This window comes from Convolutriloba macropyga, chromosome 10 (genome assembly GCF_964194025.1).
Source record: "Convolutriloba macropyga chromosome 10, txConMacr16.3, whole genome shotgun sequence".
Lineage (NCBI taxonomy): Eukaryota > Metazoa > Xenacoelomorpha > Acoela > Convolutidae > Convolutriloba > Convolutriloba macropyga.
In genome coordinates this window covers 62,655,761-62,675,641 of record NC_134477.1, presented here as the reverse complement: position 1 = coordinate 62,675,641, position 19,881 = coordinate 62,655,761, and the positions used below count along the sequence as shown (strand labels likewise).

Below are 19,881 nucleotides of genomic sequence, written 5' to 3'. Positions count from 1 at the left end.
TCTCGCGCTATTTTCACACTTTTGGAACTTTGTCACACTTTGCAAGCAAGTTAATGTATCGTTTTCATTTGATCTTTGTTATTGCAAACCAAATTGAGAATGGTTTCATTTCATTGAAGAGTTCTAATGTTTTGATCGTTACTGAAGAATTTTCTGTTTCTCAAAAGAAAAGACCTGAAAAAATCATTTATGTCCAACAAATCTACTGATAACATTTTTTTCTGAAAAACTATTCTTGATCGTGGAATGTGATCATTACTTCAGAATTTTGAGATCAGTTAAATAATTTTTTTGGCAGATTTTTGAAAATGTTTCTAATTCAACCAATACTTTTTTTGGGCAAATTTTATGGTGATTCTCTAACTTCTCAAAAGTGTTGACTTTAGGAATTCAATTTAGCACAAAAAAAATCTTAATGTTGTTTTTAATTAAAATTTGGTCCCTTGTTCACAATGTGTAAAACAAACTGCAGATGAAAGTACAGTCATGTCTCATCAGCATGAAAGTTTTTGCATCAAGAGTCGATGACATGTTGCACCACACGTTGTTTTTTCCTCAATTTTAGCAACTTCCTATTGAAAAGCATCTTTCAGCACCATATGTATCTTCTTCTCTTCATTGCTTGACAAATTAGCCAGTGACCCTCGCTGACTGGGTTGCTTCTCTGCACCTATTAGTGATTTTTTTTAGAAAACCGTCTGCATCATCGTCGCAAACATTGTCCTCTACATTGCTAAAGCATGTGCTGTTCCTGTGTAGGCAAGAAGCTAAGCTGTCAGATGATCAACCCCAAAAAAGTAGGCAAAACAGTGACAAAAAAGGTACCAAGCAGAAAGAGTACATGACGGTGAACAAAAAATTTGTTTCTTTTAGAAATCAATTTGAAGACTTAGAAAACTTCTGGGTCCACAACCTGTAAGTTTTTAGACTTTCGCAGTCGGAAAAAAACCCAATTTCATTATTCAATTTTGGAGATAGAAAGAAGTCAAAATTAAGCTATATATCATGAAAATTCAAGATAGAAATCTGAGCATTGCACCCCGACTTGAAGTGGATGTCGCATGAGATACCAAAAAAAAATTGCTTTAGCACTTTTAATAGGAAAAAAACCACATATATTCTGCTTTTACAATTTTCAAATGATTAGTTTCCACTTCTCGTATGTATCATATTTCGTCAACACATGCTGAGAAGAAAAAACTCTAATCATAGTAATAGGCATGTAGATTCAAAAGTTCAAATCGAGTAAGGAATCTAGGCACATTTTTTCAAGACGCAGTCATAATAATATACTGCGTTTTTTAATTCGCCTTTGTCATATCAAAACAGGGGAGTTGTAATTATCAAACAAGTCAAATGCTTTAATTTGAGTCAAAATTCTAGCACCAGCTCTTTGACCTGAGCTAAAAGTGTAAAGTCTATTCCGATAAACACTGTTCCAGATGTTTTCACTTTTGGTTGGGTTAAGTATTCCGCGCAGATGTGAACCCCCGTTTGGTCAATAGGACTCGAGGAATTGAAACAGTCCCATTTTCCGTCTTGTCCTTAACAAAGTAAAATTTCGATGCGCTGCCTCCTCTAGTTCGTGACCGATTTTTGGTACAATCGCAAACAATTTGGAACGTCTGCAACTTTGCGCGCTTCTCATCTGATTCTGATACCTGGAATTCATTTTAATCTTCCTCTGTTTTCAATGTAAAATTTTGTTTTCAAAGCCTTCTTCAAATTGGAGATTAATGTCATTTTTCTGTGTGCTACGATGATATCGTCAATTGAGGCTAAAACAAAACCATGACTATCAGTCTCTGATCACGTCACTGCTGAGAGCGGATTTACATTGAAAAATCCACCGTTTTTGTTAACAATTTCTCCAGCCTCTCTTCTGCTTGATTATCTAACGCTCTTGGTACTGGATTCTTTGTAATCTTATGGTGCATTTCTGGGAGCATCAACTTTATTCAAATGGCCCATAGGCTTGTACTTTTTCCTTGTCTTATAAAAATGGAATTCTAAAAACTGTAAGGTGAGTAACAAAAGTTAATTTCCTTCGGTTACGCTTATCCGAGTCTCATTCTGGATTTTTAATTGGCTCCTTCATTTTTCGAAAGTGCAAAAATGTCCCCAGTCCGGGCAGATTGGTACTGATAGAGGTCTTGAAGAGTAGTCAAGCTCATATCAAACGGTTTTGTGTTTGCAATGGTATTAGCCATTTGCCGAAGGTAATGTGACCTCTGCTCAACCTCTGATCAGCACTGTGGAAGCCTTTCTATTGGAAAGCCTTCCCACTGATTGAGTGGGCAAAAAGTTCGATAATGCTTCTATGCTGGCAACTATGTTGTATGCGCAACCAGTTTCCGCTATCATTCCTGAGATCTTCCAACTAGTAAAAATTGCAACTGGTCATCAACCGGTGGAGCTAAATTTGAGACCACTGCCATTGACTCATGTTTGCTTCCGTATTTTTGTCTCTCGCATGCTCTGTTTGTTTGACGCTTCTTAACACACCTGATTCATTGCTCTGTGTGCTTCCTCTTGCAAACTTTGGCAAATTGTCAAGAGATCCAACAGAATCTTGCAGATGTCAACCTCCTTTTGGTCAATAGGACTTAAGGATCTGAAACAGTCCAATCTTCCGTATTGCCTAACAAAGTAAAATTTCGACGTACTTCCTCTTCTAGTTCGTGACTGATTGTTGGTAAATCTCATACGACCAATATTTTTCTCTCTAACTGATATAGGATGCTTTTGTTGGGTGCCCAAGTCCACTATGAATTGTTTCCCCTGATCTGCTTCCTGAAATGCTATTGCCATCTCTGACAAACTGCTTCTGATAAAGATAGAGCAACTTTGGCCTGCTGCCTGACATCCCCGCTGAGTGCTGCAACACGTCCGCTGGACTTTAAGTAGTAGTCTCTTGTTGATTTTCCTCAGTTGACAAGACGGTACTAGTCTGCATCACTTTCACCCAAAAAACATAGCTGGCCTGTTTTTAAAGTAACGTAAGAGTCCTCTTCAGCATAACAAGTATTGATTTGTAGGTGAGTGCATATATCTGGACAGAATATTGACTGTGAACTTGGTGTCTCCCACTCGTCTGTTTGGATAGATGAAAAAGTTATCCGAACAATCCAGTGTAGATTTTCTGATCCACTTGTTCGTATCCGTTCAGAGTTGCATTGTGTTTCAACTTCATGTTAGCTGGATTCCTTGAGGGTATCACATGTTCCATTTGAATCTGTTTGAGTTTTGTTTCTATAAACAATATTGAACGTCCGCAACTTCGCGCGCTTCTCATCTGATTCTGAGACCTAGAACTCATTTTAATCTCTCGCTGTCTTCAATGTTAAATTTTGTTTTCAAAGACTTCTTCGCATCGGAGATCAATGTTGTTCTTCTGGATGCTACATTGATATCGTCATATGAGATTAATACAAAACAATGACGATTTGTCTCTGCTCATTTCAACGCTTAGAGCGGCTTTACATTGAAGAAATCCGCCATTTATGTAAACAATTTCTCCAGCCTCTCTTCTGCTTGAGTCTCAGCCGCTCTTGGTACTGAATTCTTGGTAATCTTGGACAAAGTGCACAATTTGTTTACGTCTTTGAGTTCACCCACCGTATCTGGTGTACTTCTGGGAGCAGATCATAGCATCTCATATTGATTATGGCCCAAGCGCCTGTACTTTTTCCTGGTCTTAAAAAATTTCGCGTTGGAATTCTAAAAACTGTAAGGTAAGTAACACAACTCAGTTGCCTTCAGATACATTTATCCGAGTCTCATTCTGGATTTTTCAATGGTTGCTCCCTTTTTTGAAAGTGCAGCAATCTCCCCAATCCGTGCAGATTGGTACTAAAAGATTTCTTGAACAGTAGTCAGGCTCATATTAAACAGTCTTGTGTTGGCATTGGAATTAACAATTTGCCGGGGGTAAGGTGATCTCTGGTCAGCCTCTGCTCAACACCTTGGAAGCCTCTCTATTGGAAATTCTGCCCACTGATTGAGAAGGCAAAAAGTTCGATAATGCTTCTATGTTGGCCACTATGTTGTCTGTGCAACCACTTTCCGCTAGCGTGCCTGATGACTTCCACCAAGTAAGAGCTGCCAGTATTCATCATCCGGTGGAGCTTAATATGAAACCACTGCCATTGACTCATGCTTGTTTCCGTTTTTTGTCTCTTGTACACTCTGTTTATTTGACCTTTTTTAACACATCTGCTGCATTGCATTGTGTGCTTCCCCTTGCAATCTTTGGCAAATTGTCAAGAGATTCAACACAAAAAACAGATTTCATTCTTGGGTCGCTTCATGCAGTCAAGATTCACTGCCGTTGCAACTGAACCACTGGTCTCTGTTTTCTTTGTGCTGTCTTCTCATTATGTTGTGCAACATTTCCTTGAACTCTGGGAAGTTTGTTGCCGGGTTGAATTGCTCCCGAATAACAATGCTTTACAATTATCATTGGCATACCACTGAGGACATGTTTATTGAGGAGGGTATGCGAAATTGCTCCCCCGCTTCTCTTAGCCCTATGAGCAACTATTTCCTCTGTTGAACAAACTGATCAAATTCTCAAATTTCTCGAGCAGAAGTCAAGCCAGCTGTGCCACTAAAGTTCCCACAGCGGCGTCTCCACACTCTGAAATCTCTCTTGCATTATGGCAGTAGGGCTGAAATCTCTCTTTTGCGGTCGGAATTGGTAAAATTGTCTTGCTGATTTGATTTTGGGGGTGTAAAATATCAAAAAACAGCTATTCAAGATAAAATTCTAAGCATAGAACCATAATTTATAGTAGGGGTGTCGTGAGAATTTCAAAAATGGTTTTCTCTAGCAAGTTTCTTAAAAACCGTTCGCACAGGATACCATAAATAGTCTGCAATTACACTTTTCCATGATTCTGTTCACACTTCGAGAGATATCATAATCAATAAAAAAGTGCTGAGAAGAACATTTTATCACTGTAAAAATAACTCTCCAGATTCAACAATTTGAATCGAGTATTGATTCTAAGCACCCATTTCTTGAAGATTCATTTATATTAATTGATTGACCTGAATCAATTTGCCTTTGTGAGACTATAACTAATAATTTTAAATTCTCCAACAAAAGTACTAATTTAAGGCTTTAGTTTGAACCGAGTTTCTAACAAAAAGAAGAGTTTCTAAAATACTTCTCAGAAGTTAATTAGCATTCAAAGATTAAAACATAGCAATCATCTTTTTGTTAATGTTGTGTAAAAATTTGATCGTATGAGAAGTTAAAATAGGTCAAAGTGATGCGCCGAGTTTCATCTGGGATTCTAACAAACCAGTAGCGCCAATAATCATAAGAGTGTTTTTGGCAGGTTCCTGGCTGACCTCGAGTATAGACAAAATATATATAGTTAATCAACAAACATTATATTTCTGAGTTAAGAAAACATTTTTAATTATAGATCGTTATTCTCTGCCTGTTTGGACAGTTCAATTCGTTGAAAAACACAAGAAATGCATAAATTTTGAATTTATAAACGCATGCAGAAACAAAGTAGTAGTAAATCAGTAACTGATTGAGTTAAACATCTTCCTTTGATCCATTTACCAGATGTTTTCAAAACAGACGTCAATAGAGTAAACTCGTCTTAAATAATTGACTAATACGAATAGGAAAGGAAAAACACAAGTTAAAGGCAAAGTTAATGTTTGCCGTCTTGTTGGAACTGAACTAATAAAAGGAATCTAACTATGAACTATCAAATTTCCTCGTAATCTCTACTCTCATTAAAAACATAATAGAAATACTTATAGTCAAATTCAATTAATTCTTTACTTCATCGTTTATTAAGTCAGGTTGATGAGGACGAAATTTTGAAGACCCGATTGTGTGGGTTCACGGGAACAAACAAAAGTCAAAGACTCAATTGCGTGGGTACCAGAATGATTTGTGGCCACAAACCTGATCGTAATAAAGTATTTTGTCAATTTAAAAAAATAAACTATTTCTGTAAAATAATTTAATGGCTAAGTGTCTGAAGAGGAAACAGCCAATAAATAGGCCCAGATTAATTGATTTTTTTAGTCGAATATTTTTTTTAATTTGGGTATCGGATAGAAAAATTGTTCTGAGAAGACAAGTCAAGTTTTTTATGAATTTTAGATCCCAACCCGGAAGTACTGCTGTCAAAGGCGAACGACACTGCAGTTACTATTGATCTTGCTGCTGTGGGGAGTGTCTTCGATAATGCTATCATCACTTTCAGTCCAGAAGATGCTGGTCCCTTAGGAAACCTAGTGAGCGGCGACTTTCCCTATACTGTGGGGGGTTTGAGTTCTTCCTCAAATTATACTTTGAGCTTTTCCTTTGACGTCGGATCTACATCTAACTGTGGAGTGTCTGGACTGTTGACAACTAACCTCACCAAGGACTATCAACCAGGTCAGATAGTCAGTCCTACTTCCCTCTTCCCTTTTAGATCTCGTGCTCTCTCCCGTCTTTTATGAAGTATCAAAGTCCGTTCCTGCAATCAAATGATCATCCCACACCCAGCTTATTCTCTCTTGCATTCGCCAAATTGGTACCTTTATTTTCCCACGCCCCATCATGGGACACATACCAATTCCGGCATCTTTAGTGATGCAACGATGATGATTGAGAAATAAATGTGAAACTTGTTTTCCAAATGAGAACTAGGCATTAAAAAAGAACTTTTTAAAGGAGATTGAACGAATGCTGTGGGGTGTTCCACCTTCTTTTCAGTTAGTACTGAATGTGTGGTGTTGATGGTGATGGCAATATTGCCAACACTAAAGCCACATAAAATAGCCTGCATGCAGTCATTAGCCTAAGCAAAAACATACATGTCTTGTTAAGCTCTGCTCAAGATATGCCTCATGGTTTCTGATTATACCAACTTTTATTATACCTGCTATATACAGGCAATTATTATACCATATTTCAGTTTATACCAAATATAAACCATACTCATATATTATAAACAATTCATTATACAAGCAACAACCCAACACACACACACTCTTTTCAAAAATTTTCGTTGAAAATGGTTTTTAAAGATATCGACTCTTGAGAAAAATCGGTGTGAATTTGACGACAAAATTCATGATTATGATCGTGAAATTTGCAAAATCCAACATGCAAAAGAGGTTAAACAAAATTTCCAACTGTTTTACATACAAATCGGGATAATTTCATACTAGGAAATTAATACCTTTTAAAACAATTCTGGTAGGGGTCAGTAAATTAGCTCTTCATGTTATGTTTCATTTTGCTCAGTGTTCTTCTAAAGGGACATCACTCGACAGGTTCCATCCTATTTGAATCCCAAATTTAACCTTAACCGTTCGCCTTTTTGCCTTTATACTCTATTCTTTGTTCCAGAAAAAAACAACTCAAACAACATTGATTCATCCCCTCACTCAGTTGTAACCAAAAATGTCATCCTGTTATCTAAAGAAGCGCACATTTATCTTAGGAAAGCTCTAACTTGGAAATTTATAAACAGTTGTACGAAATGAACGGAAACTTATTGCAAATGATAACTCCCTGCTTACGATGAAGCGATGAAGGAACAACAGCATCACCAAAAATAACAAAAACAAACAGTTCAACTTCCCAGGCAACCGTACAAATTTAGTTGTGGTTTGCATTATAAAAACCAAACAGCAAACTGAAAACAAGATTCCTAGTAAGATCGTTCTGCACTAATATTAAGGACAACAACCATTGAGAAAATTGCTATTGTTGTCAAGAAATGTAGTGAACGAAAAATGTTTTCTGTAGTTTTGCAAAACGGGGCTAAAAATTCCAAAAATTTGTCAGAAAATCTGATTAGTTCAAAAATGTTGTCTATCTATGTTGTGAAAAATTAACACCAGACAAGTTTCTACTCCCATCTTCCTTAACATAAAAAAATTATCTACAATTACATTTTGGACTGGTGTACCAATATGAGAGGGAGTTCAAATTATTGTATAAATTTGACAAAAAATAGAACAACGCGAGAAATAAATCAATTAACAGAACTGGCATAGGTCAACTAATCGACGCCAGACTTAAATCAAAACTCTATTGGGAAAATTGTACCTCAAGATTCTAAAAGATTCATTATCATTAAAACAAATTCTAAATTGAAACAAAGCAAAACACATTCAAGTGGCTGCTTTAGAGCGCAATTAAAAAAAAAGAGAGAATCTTTTTTAAAGTGATTCTGCTTGATTCGGTTTATATTTGCAAGTAGAGAAATAATTGAGCACATGGTTGTTTTTGCTTGTCATTAAAAAAACGTACACTTTCATAGCCAAAAAATTTATGCAATATAACCAACTCGACCCACTCGTTGATCCACTCGGTTCTCATAATACAAAAAGAGAAACGAACCCTGCCAGGAGCCTGTGGAAACTGACTAATGCTAATTGCAATTTTTTGTGTAACAAAATTGATGAAAAATTGTGCTTTTATGCTAAAAAGTTTTGACACTACTCGACAACAGACGTAATGGTTGCCACGAGTGGCTGAAATCAGTCATAAAAACAATAAAGCCACTTTTTATGTTCAGTTGCAACTCTTTAATTTACCAAATCTTCCATGAGCGCTTACTGGCTCTCAATTACATTCATTGACACTAAGATAGATAAGTTTGATTTTTTAGCATCATCTTTTCGTTGGACTACAAAGACTTTCGATCACTTTAAATTGAATTTTTTCTCGTTTTGGTAAAAAAAAATTGAAACAATTTTTGCATTATAAAAGAATTGAAAAAGAAACTCGTGTGAAAATTTGAAGAACCAATTAAATTATTATGCTTCATCTACTGATCAGCAGGCTTAAGTCGTCTTATTGATAATCCTCATGACATCTAATTTGCGTTTCTTACTCACATTACGTCGCCAAGCGTTCATTTTTTTGTGTAAATTTTTGCCTTAAGAAGACATATGCTACTTTCCTTCCTCACAATTATTCAGCCTTGAATAGTGAGTAAAACTTGAATTGTGAATAATTGTGACAATGAGACGCTGACTCAAGTTTTAAAACAGTCCAAAGACATTATAGGCACTCATCTTATTCAGCTTAAGCAATATTCACGGAAGCAATTGTGTCACTTGAATTGAAAAGTTGTCATAGATAACTCGTTCAAAATATAAGCTTCGTGGTTGCACGTCTGTTGTGCGTTAGATAGTTTGCATTATTAATTTGAGTGTATCAATTTCAACGGTACTCTTTTCAAGAAGAACATTAAAAAATATATTCAGATAGTTAACAAAATTCAAAATAAGCTCAAAGCGACAGCCTCGGTGTAAGTTGCCAGGATATAGAATAAATGACCCAATTTTGCTAAAGGTTATATTTGCGAATTTAGTCACAACAACAACATTTTTTCTCTTTGCCAATGGGAAAAATCATTTTCGGGACGCCTAAGTGAAATATATAGTATCATTATATAAAATATTTGTTCATCCTGACTATCAATTTTCAATTTTCAATTTTTCATCAAGTAATGAAACAAGGTCGAGAGCCAAAGAGAAATAAGCTAGTGATTATTAAACGCTGCTAATGTTTTAGAAACAACATGTGAGACCAATTGTAAATGTAATTTATACATAGAAAATTCGTTTTTAAAAAAGAGTTCGACATGAAAATTGTTCAATTTAAACTTCGACCGGGAACTGAAGCCTTGAGAAAAAAACGGGCTGGCAAAACTGAAAGCATAAAAGCAGTGGGTTCAATTGTAAGCTCGCTCGGCGCTCTGAAGAGAGAGAAAGATGTTTGTTCGCATCTAATTCTTCTCCATTTTCAACCTAATTGCGTCTGCTTAGAGCCCATAATTTAAGGCAATGGTAACTATTTTTAAATACAATCGAATTAAACAATAAATTTTAAACGGATACAAAAACGACGATGGAGGCTTTAGCTTTTTCTTCCTCTATTTCATTTAAATTAATCAAATTAGATTTTTTTTCAGATTTTACTTTATGTGAGAAGAATTTTTACAGAACAGATTGATATATCTAAGATTAGTTCTAGTTGGAACCTGGGCAAATTGAGTTTTGGGTTGTTCAGGTAGTTTTGCCTCTGTGGACTTGGCGATAGTTGACGGATCCATCACGGATTCTTCTGTCAACATCACTGTCGATGCCTCCGATGGAGCTGCGAATATCTCAAACATTGCTGCCACTTGTTCATCTACCTACTTCGACTGTTCCAGCCTCAAAGTTACTCAGGATAACCCTTCCCCCAGTGACCCTGGCTGGTTTCAGTTCTCAGGTCTAGAGGTAGCAGGAGGGGCGTACCAGATTACTGTGGAAAGAGTTTCTGTCAATGAAGGACCAACATCTCAAGTTTTTAAGGCGATCACTTTCTGTACAGGTTTGCTATTTGTTTTTTTTTCAGATGCCATTTTCTCATTATTGTTTTCTTTGTAAACTCTTGCCCAAAACACTCAAGTGCAACTTCTGAAATTCCAGATCTCTCCACAGACAGATTCCAGAGTGCCACATTTGCATACATTTACCTAGTCTGATTTCAAAATTATTTAAGTGCTTGTTTCAACAAACTGGTTCATTTTGGAATTCTGACTTGCATCGCAAAGTGGTAAGCTCTTCTCAATTAAAGCCAGATTATTTGACTGGATCAAAGTGACGTGACGCTTTTTAAAATAACAAGGAGGCTTGGTAATGTGAAATTCCACATAATGTTCCGACCTCGCTCATCCACATTGTCTACCAAATTAAGAAGAAATAAAAAATTTTCAAAAAAACTCTCACATATTGAGCAAAAATAATCGGTGTATGAAAATAAAAATGCTTCCATCTCGAATATCTTAGTAAACTAAATAATGCCACATTAGTGGGCCGTTGAGGCCAAAAATTATTAAGACTGCGAGACAACACATACAACAAAATAAAATAGATACAACAAACACTTTAGTGCGTGAAATGGCGTTTAAAAACGTAAATTGAATAAAATAAATTTTATTCCACTAAAAACGTGATACCAACAACCCTTAATCAGATTCGGTCAACAAGTAGACAAAAAAAACGCAAAGTTCTACAATACAATTATTTTTTAAAAACCAAAAAATTGCAAATGATGAAAACCATCATAAATCAATTGAAATCTTTAAATAGGTTTATGTTCCCTCATACCTGCAGATGAAGACCTTGAGATCTCTCATTAACCTGTGTATGTTGTACGTCTACAGAACAAACGACAAATCCAAACGAAAAACAAATATTCAATTAAACTTTGAAATTCAAGATAAAATGAATTCCCGTCTTCTGCGAACACCAATGATACGTATGATAAGTGATCTCTGAAAAAATGGACTAGCCTAAGTGGACAAAAAGGGATGATAAAGGTGCCGTTAAAGGTACTAATAAAGCTTGGTTTTCGTGGATTGATGCATAATAAACAATAGCTCTTGCTGCAGGTGCGACTGGTCTCAGCGCTGGGTTGTGGATGGCTCAGGATATTGCTTTTACAGTATGTTTTCTGGAGCTGTTCGCAAGGTTTGAAAACCAAAATAGTTGAATTAACACGTGTTAGACATTAATTAAAATTATAAGTATCAATCTTTTCAAAAAATTATAGTTTGAAAGTCATAAAACCATTAGCTGTAAAATGGATTAATTAAATAAATTCAGCTGCATCTCCAAAAAGAGCCGTTGAGATCTCAAATTATTCAGAAATTTGTCATATTTCTACAACAGGAACAAATAAGACAGACAGAAAATTGATACTTTCAATCGTGCGTTTATGTTAACCACCAGTAATTTAATATCGGACGTGTTAGTAATGTGAAAAAAGAAAACAAGACCTCAAAGATAAAGAACATCCAACAATGGTAAAATTGTTGTGAAAACTTGTCTCCTCAAAGCCAAAAAAACCATAACTTATAACAAAAAAACCGTAACAAAAACTAATTTTCAATCCATTAGTGAGACCACATGACCTGTTTTTGCTAATTTTAGGCTAAAAATTGACCAAGAAGAGAAAAAGGAGCAAAATTTGATAATCCGTGATTTATTTTGAAATTATTTATTCTCAAAAGCCAGAACGATTGTAAGTTTTTGGATAATTATTCGGTTAAAATATCAAAAATCAGCAATATTTTGATTCACGAAAACTCTCAGAGGAAACCAAAGCATAACTGGACCTCTTTGGTGTTAACGAAGATCGTGTAAGCAGTTTTTGGGCTTTTACTCTGGCAAAACTCAACAAATGGTGACCAATGAAGCCTATTCTTTGCAATATTGATGAAAAAGTCAGAATTTTGAATAAAATTAACACAATTTTTCTCCAAAAAAATGAATGAACACTATTTCCAACAGTTAAAACAAATTTTGTAGCAATCAGGTAATAAAATAAAAACGTGAACAAAAACAAAGAAAGTCAGTGGAAATTTAAACCTGGATAAATCCGCGGAAGAAACGAATTTCAGAATGATCTTTTTGTTTATGTATTCTACGCTGAACGGGCCTTATAGTGATACTACTCGCAACCCTCTGCAATGAATATTTTGATCAGCCAAAAATGACCGAACAAAAACCCGTTTAAGTATATAGTCGGTGGGTCGGAACTTTAAAGTGGCTCGGAACAGTGACACATCGGAACAGTTACACAGTGACTCTTTGAAATAATACAGTAGCTCTGGGCAATAATTTCTGGACCGTATAAAGTTTTTCGAAAACAATTTTTAAATGAATAATGTTCAGATTGCACTTAATGGTACAGGAAAAAGTTTATCTATTTTACAGGAGAAGAGATTCCACTTTCAAACGTTAAAAAGTCTTAACAGAAATTTTAATTCAAAATGTTTCGAACTTTCACAAGACTTTACAAGCTCAAGATAAATCTGTTTTTTCACAACACTTTGTAAGATAAAAACATTACTTTATATGCATTTATAAAAATCTGGTGCGATCATATAAGGAATAACTAGGGCATCGCAACTAGAACTTTTGGTTCAAGATGAAATTATTGATGCCAATAACAACCTTTTTTTCTATCCACAAAACATATTTTGATTGTAGAAACAGGGACAACTTTTAATATATGCACAATAGTCTGTTTAACGTTTACGTTTTTTCTTAACAATCTGATGTCCTTTTCCATTTTGTTTTGTAATTAAATTTAATTGTTTGATTAACTTCAATTCTTTTCTATATGTTCCTTTAATTTGAAGCGACAGATTAAACCGTAGACCAGTACTTTGATCGGTCAAGCATTGTTTGTTTGTCCTTAACTTTTGAATAATAAGTTTAAACAAATAATAATAATAAGTTTAAGGAACTCAAGGAGGGAAAATTGTTTTTAATTTTAAAGTTGAGTGAAATTAATCTGAAACGATAAAAAACATTGTAGTGGCTAAAATGAGATGCAATTGTAAAATAAAAAAAGAAATTCCCATTTGTACAGGGTCAAAAATTATTAAATTATTTAGACAACTGTTGTAATCGCAGCTAGATCTCATGAAAAATATACACTTATTTTCTCTGCCTTGAATTTATTCACAAACTCGACTTCGTCTCTGAGTTGGACTACTTTTCCATAGCCATAGATGACAACCGCGCTATAATATTGATTAAGCAATCCATGCGTGTCATTTTTTACAAGCTTGAAAAATCAGAAAAATTAGTCGCTTTCTCGTTTTTTTATCTCCTTTCTTCCTAGGAAATTTATTTATTGCTGTATAATAGTAATGCTAGACCGCCCTCTTATGAAGAGATACACAAACTAATATAAAAAAAATAGTGCTTGTCAATTTGTTCATACAGGCCTAACAAGGCGGCTCGGTAATTTGCAATGGCACATAAGGTTCCGACCCCGCCCATCCACAATTTTGGCATAATTGTCTACCAAATGAGGAACAGATAGAAAAACCCAAAAATTATTTTTTGCGAATCCCAAAAAAGCCCAAGTCTTTTTCAAAAAATTCTGTATGAACGATAAGATAACCTCCAAAACAAATAACTCAGTGGAGTAAAAATTGATGCATTAGATTGCTGTAATATGTCAATATTAAGAAAGCGAGTCAAAACGAACAGCAAAATCAAACAACAACAACAACAACAACAAACATTAATTACATCAAAAAATATATGTCCCTCTTAAAAACTAAATTTAATAACAAAGTCAACATACCGTCAGATAAACCCAAAACTAAACAAAAATAACTTATAAATCACCAGAAAACCTATGCGACTAGTCCATAAAAAGGTTTGGTAACAATTATACAAAAAAGAACAAAAACAGTAAAGTAAAAAAATTAACTTATTTTTTTGAAACAGTTAACTTCAAACTAATAAATACCATTAGGAATCAATTAATATTACCAAAAATTTGCGATTACCACTGCTTCTATAGAAGGGCATTAGGACCTGACCTTATTCATTTTTTAGAGCGGCTAAAAAGAACAACAAAGAACAAACAAAATTTCAATTGAAACTTGCCAGAAAACGCTGTCAAAACCGTCAAGCCAAATTTTGGCACTCAAAATATATTTGATTGCGCCTTCTTCAAACAGCTATAATGTAGTACGTGGCCATTCATTAGTAAGACTAGGTAACAAGTAGACAAAAAAGCGAAGTGCTAAAGTATGTAATAATTTTAATTTTTTTTTTCGAAACAAAATTACATTCAATGTCATGAAAGGCATTAATTACAAAAAGAACTATTTAAATAGGGTCGTTTATTCATGAAAAAGAAGCTCTCGAGACCTGCAATTATCCAGAATAATTCTTGCATCTACAAAAAGAACGTCAAATATGACAAAAATCAAATTAATTTAATTTTTTTTGTGAAAAAGCGGTGTCGAAGCCAGTAAGGTCATAACAAAATCTTTAAAAAAAGATTTTGGGACACCAATCCCTTTTATTCCCTTGGCACCCATAATGTCATATTTGACCTGTAATCAACTAACGAGATTAGGTAACAAAAAGAAACATAAAAAGAACAAAATTGCGAAGTTAAAAAAGTTTTTTTTTTTAATTTTGGAAAACGATGGGTTTGAAAGTCATAAAAGCCATCAGCTATCTGCTAATATCAGAATATCGGTTTTTCTATTCTTCCATGAAAAGCCAATGAAAGCTATCACTATAAAGGATATTTCATACGACCGAAACGACAAATTATAAATGACAGTTAAGACAAAATTAAAAAATTCAATTGAATTCTTCAAGAAAGAGGCGTCGAGGCCATTAAAACGATTATTTATATCTTTCAGGATTTTAATATGTTCAATTGTGCTTTAATTTGAATGCCAATAAGGTGACATGAGAACTGTCAATAATGTGATAATGTGACAAAATTAGAAAACGTGAAAAACTGGCAAATGTCAAAACAAACAAAAATCTAAAATCTTGTAGTATCAAAGCCAGAAAACAATAATTTCAGGCTTAAAACTGCAACCGAGAATAAATGTTAACTCATTAGAAAGATGAAGCAGTCTTTTTTTGCTGACAAATTTGCTGGAAGTTGAACAAATTAAGAAAAAAATAGAGGAAAAGTTAATTAAGCCATTATTTATTGAAAAGTCAATTATTTTTAAAAAAGAAACGACCATAAACTTTCAATTAAAAAATTAAATGCATTAGCCTGGAGCTGCTTAGCAAGCGAATTGTTTGGATCTATCACTCCTGAGCTTTGATTTGATATGTTCTGTTCTTTATTATTAAAAAAAAGTCTTTTTTTTTTTAAAAAAAAAAAAAGACCGACTGATTACAACCCGATTTTTTTTTGGATTGTAACAGTCCAAGAATGGCCCAAAACTACCCCTGTTAATACTTATTGTCCGTTAAGAACAATTGATTTTTCGAATGTTGTAGATATAGATAATTTCTGAGTTGAAAATCAAAATAAATTTTGCATTTTTAATAATCAACGAGTAAAGTTAGCAAAAAACGGCAAAGTTTTAACTACAAGGCACTCTCTGCGGACTCTGAAGTAGAAATAGCCCCCTCTGAGTCTACAAAGATTGTATTAGTGTTGTTTGGGGGTGTACTGTAGGCAAATTTAATCAAAGTGGACTAAAGTAGCCTATTTCGTGCTGTTGTTGATGAAAAAGGCTAAATTTTGAAATGTTTATCCAGATTTTTTGACCAAAAAATTAAATCAAAACAATCAAAAATGCTTGTTCGTCTTCAAAAATAAAATCAACGACACTATTCTTAAAAATTATAACAAATTTTAGCAAAATTGACGAAAAATTAGGCAAAAATTCCGGAAAATGTGAATAAAAACAACGTGAATTCACTCTTCTTTTCTCAGAAGTTTAAGCCTCGATAACTCCCTGTAGAAAACGAAAATTAAAAAAATCTTTTTAATTCCATATTCTACGCTGGACGAGCTTTCTAATGATACCAGTCTCAACTCTCTACGATGAATATATCGAGCGGCGAAAATTCACGGAACAAAAAAAAACCCAGTTGAGTATATAGTTCCTCCCCCCTCAAGAGGGTCGGAACAATAAGGGGAAAAATTTGGTGAAGCAATTCCGATTTTTTTTCTCTGTCCAAATTGATTCACAAATTCCAACAAGACCACTTAGACTATTGAAAGTTGACCATTTATGAATTGTTAAAAATGTTTGTCTTTTTTTAGTTCCGACTGTGACCACATCAGATGTGAGCGTGGCCAAGACTAGCAGCCCAGAAAACTTCACTATTAGCCTAGCAGATGATTCTACGGCACACTTTGACAGTGGTTCAGTCGCTGTCTACAACGGGTCACAAGTTCTATTCGCTGAGCAATCCTTCAACAGAAGTGACTTTCCACTTGAAGTGTCCATCGCTGGTATTAATGTGAGCGAGCTTATCGACCAGGATTTTGAATTCGTGTTGCAATTATCAGTGGGCGAATTCACAGATTGTGGAGAGGGAGGAACTCAGAGAAGCGGAAACATCAATGTGACTGTTGACGACATTGTGAATATTACCCAGAGTAAGTATTCATTTTCTCAATATAACTTCACAATTTTGAGATTTCACAATTTGTATTGATTAATATGAGAAGACTGCAAGACCAATTGCACACATTAGCCCACCTGAATCGTGAATATTAGCCCAGCTGTCTATTAATTCTGTCTACGTTGCTTCTCCGCAAAATAATGTAAGCATACGAGGTAAAAAGGGGTACTCCTGATGAAACGATATTTGATACATCATGATAAGTATCGTTTCACTAAGCTGTGCCCCCCTCCCCCCCCCCGCCCATCCTCACCCCTCACCCCACAAAAAAGAATCTTGGACCAAAAAGATGTAAAAATGAGTTTTCAAAAAGCCTCCCTCTCCATTGCGTCTCTGGCTCTTTCTCATCATATACCCCCCCCCCACCCTACCGCAAAAACGTGCATGCGAAAATAATTGTTGGAAGATTTAAGACAAAAAAATTAAGTGAATTTGTAATAGAACATTCTGCTCAAATCTCTGTCGCCTTGTAATATTTTTCTTTTGGGGTTAAATCGATTCCTTTTCTCTTTCCTTAGATGCATTTGTAAGGTAAAAGCAGAGCGTTCAAGCAAGATTTATTCATTCCGATTTTCAACTCTCTAATTTTTACAGCTACTTCTCAGTGCTCTTATTTTTCACAACAGATATTATTCATTGCGCGGATTGGCTTAGCTCTAATAGAATTCTTTCATATATGAAATATATGACACGCCACGTATATCAGTCGATTTGTGACCCAGAAAAATTTTCTTCTTAAAAAATTGTGCTTTATGTTTGGTAATTTGTGGTTTTCTCTATAAAAGCGAAAAATTTATTGACTCAAACTGCTGAAAGCATTACGCCGCAAAAACGTGCATAATATAATAATAAGCAAATTTGCCCGATGTTATGGGGGTGGTTCACAGCCCATGCTTTAAGATTAGAATAGTGGAAAACAAACGCGAGGCAAAAGTCAATAAATTTTGAGAAATTTTAGAAATATCCGTTACATGTCGATCAAAACTGCTCTTAAGAAGAACTCTTTCCAGACAGCTTTTTTAAATAAGCATACATGCGTTTTGTTCAGTTAATAAGCATACACGCGTTCTGGTAAAGAAATTGAATTATTACTCAAAAATCAGTTCTGTTGGCTTCCATCGCGTGCTTCTATGACTATCGCTTGTTATTATTATGCTTATTTCGGAAAAAATCTAAATTTTTGGGCTTTTTCAGGTGGAAGCCAAGGGATTTACACATTGTTGCCACTGCTGGCTGTTGCAGTGATCTCCAAGATGACCCTTGTCCAGTAAAAATATACAAACAATCAACAGAAACAAACAATCCAGTTCTCTAATCATCAGATGGCATCCCTTTCCACCACACCCACCATAATCATGTGGAAAACTATTCCTGCAACATTTTGGGAAAGAGTAACGCGAGTCTTTCGATTCAGTTGGAAATATACTGAAAGATGAATAATCTTGTCAAAATAGCAATAAACTTCCACTTAACAATGAGATACTATTATACCAGCATAGACAAACTTCGCTGCTCTTGTCCCCACTTCGTTCCAGATACCAATTCTATCCCACAAAGTTCATATATTATTTGGATAGAATTTTGAGATTTTTTCTAGCAGTGCTCAAGCCCACTTTTTTTCTTGACAAAAATAACAACATATACGACGGGGCAAAGGTTGAGCACTTGGTTTCATTTACAATTTTAGTTTGATGGTGAACAGCAATCAAAATTAGGCCTTTAGGAAAAGTACCGGTGTCGTTATTTTGAAGGAAACTGTGCATCAGAGTACGATTTAAATTTTGACACGGTCTTCGATGCTGTGCTTCAAATTGTAAAATTAATAAAAAATAGAAATTTCATGATTTGAGGTATGTTGATTGCTTTGCTTTGCTTCTAATTACTAACTGCCTCAATAGTGCTGTAAAGTGAATTGTTCTAATATGACATGAGATAACTTTGTTTTTTTTTATTCAAATATGATTCTAATCAATCTGGGCAGTCCAGACTCACGACAAAATAATTGCAATCGAATGTATATACTAGATTCATTATCCTTTCTGGTACAAAATGAGAGAGACAAATCTAAAAACTTTGCTTTAAATTCCAAAATGTTCATTTGTGAGTTGCTTATCGTGCTTCTGATTAAACCCTTGCCAAAATTAATTAGTGACTAAATGAAATTCTATTTTGTTAAAATACAGTTTGAATTGAAATTAAATTGAATTATGGAATTCGAAATTACAATTACATGATGGAAAGACTAACGTGTATTAATTTGAAAATTATTCTGACAACTTTGATGTATATAAATCCCGTGACAAGAAAACTAATTGAACTATTACTTTTAAGTCAACTGTTTTCTTTTCCTTTTGAGCACTCTTTAGAAGATTGGAAAATTATTTCATTTCAAGGCACATTTTTTAACGGTGTTGTCTTCTTTAGACATCTCAAAAGTGAAAAATAATTATTTTTTGAATAGCTGGACTCCATTGCTGGTGATGTTTTACACTGGTGATGTTTGGTGAGGGGATTTAATTCGGTGACGTTGTCATTCCTTAACATGAATCAGGAAATAATGATTACAGGATTATGAGTGCTGTCATCAGAAAGCTTGTCAAGCGTACATTCTTTTATGTTCCAATTTGTCCCAATGAGACAATGTTGTGTTTTATGAGAAAAACTCATGATTTTTATGGCTACGACAAATTGTTTCCATAAATTATTACTTAATTCTCTAATTTTGCCAGCATTTGGTGTACTTTTTGTAGTCTTAAGAATGAATCTAATTAATCAAACAACTAATTTAGTATTAATGGAGCTATTTGAAAAATTATCTAAAGCTTTCAGTTGACACATTGGTGTTTCTGGTAATATAACCTAATAAGTATCAAAAATTGATCTTTTGTTATTGATATAATAACTTTTTGGTCAAATTAGCTA

At 34.6% G+C, this 19,881-nt stretch overlaps 1 protein-coding gene across 1 annotated transcript in view; it reads left to right on the top strand.

Moving 5' to 3' along the window:
- The window catches only part of LOC142348264 (uncharacterized), a 43,680-nt gene extending 24,386 nt beyond the window's left edge, over positions 1 to 19,294 (top strand). Inside the window, exons 3-6 of the mRNA XM_075399561.1 lie at positions 6,137 to 6,415; positions 10,055 to 10,360; positions 16,595 to 16,933; positions 18,154 to 19,294. Of these exons, the coding sequence (XP_075255676.1) occupies positions 6,137 to 6,415; positions 10,055 to 10,360; positions 16,595 to 16,933; positions 18,154 to 18,230 (1,001 nt within the window). The 3' untranslated portion in view covers positions 18,231 to 19,294. The remainder of the gene's footprint in view (positions 1 to 6,136; positions 6,416 to 10,054; positions 10,361 to 16,594; positions 16,934 to 18,153) is intronic.
- Positions 19,295 to 19,881: the final 587 nt, after the last annotated feature.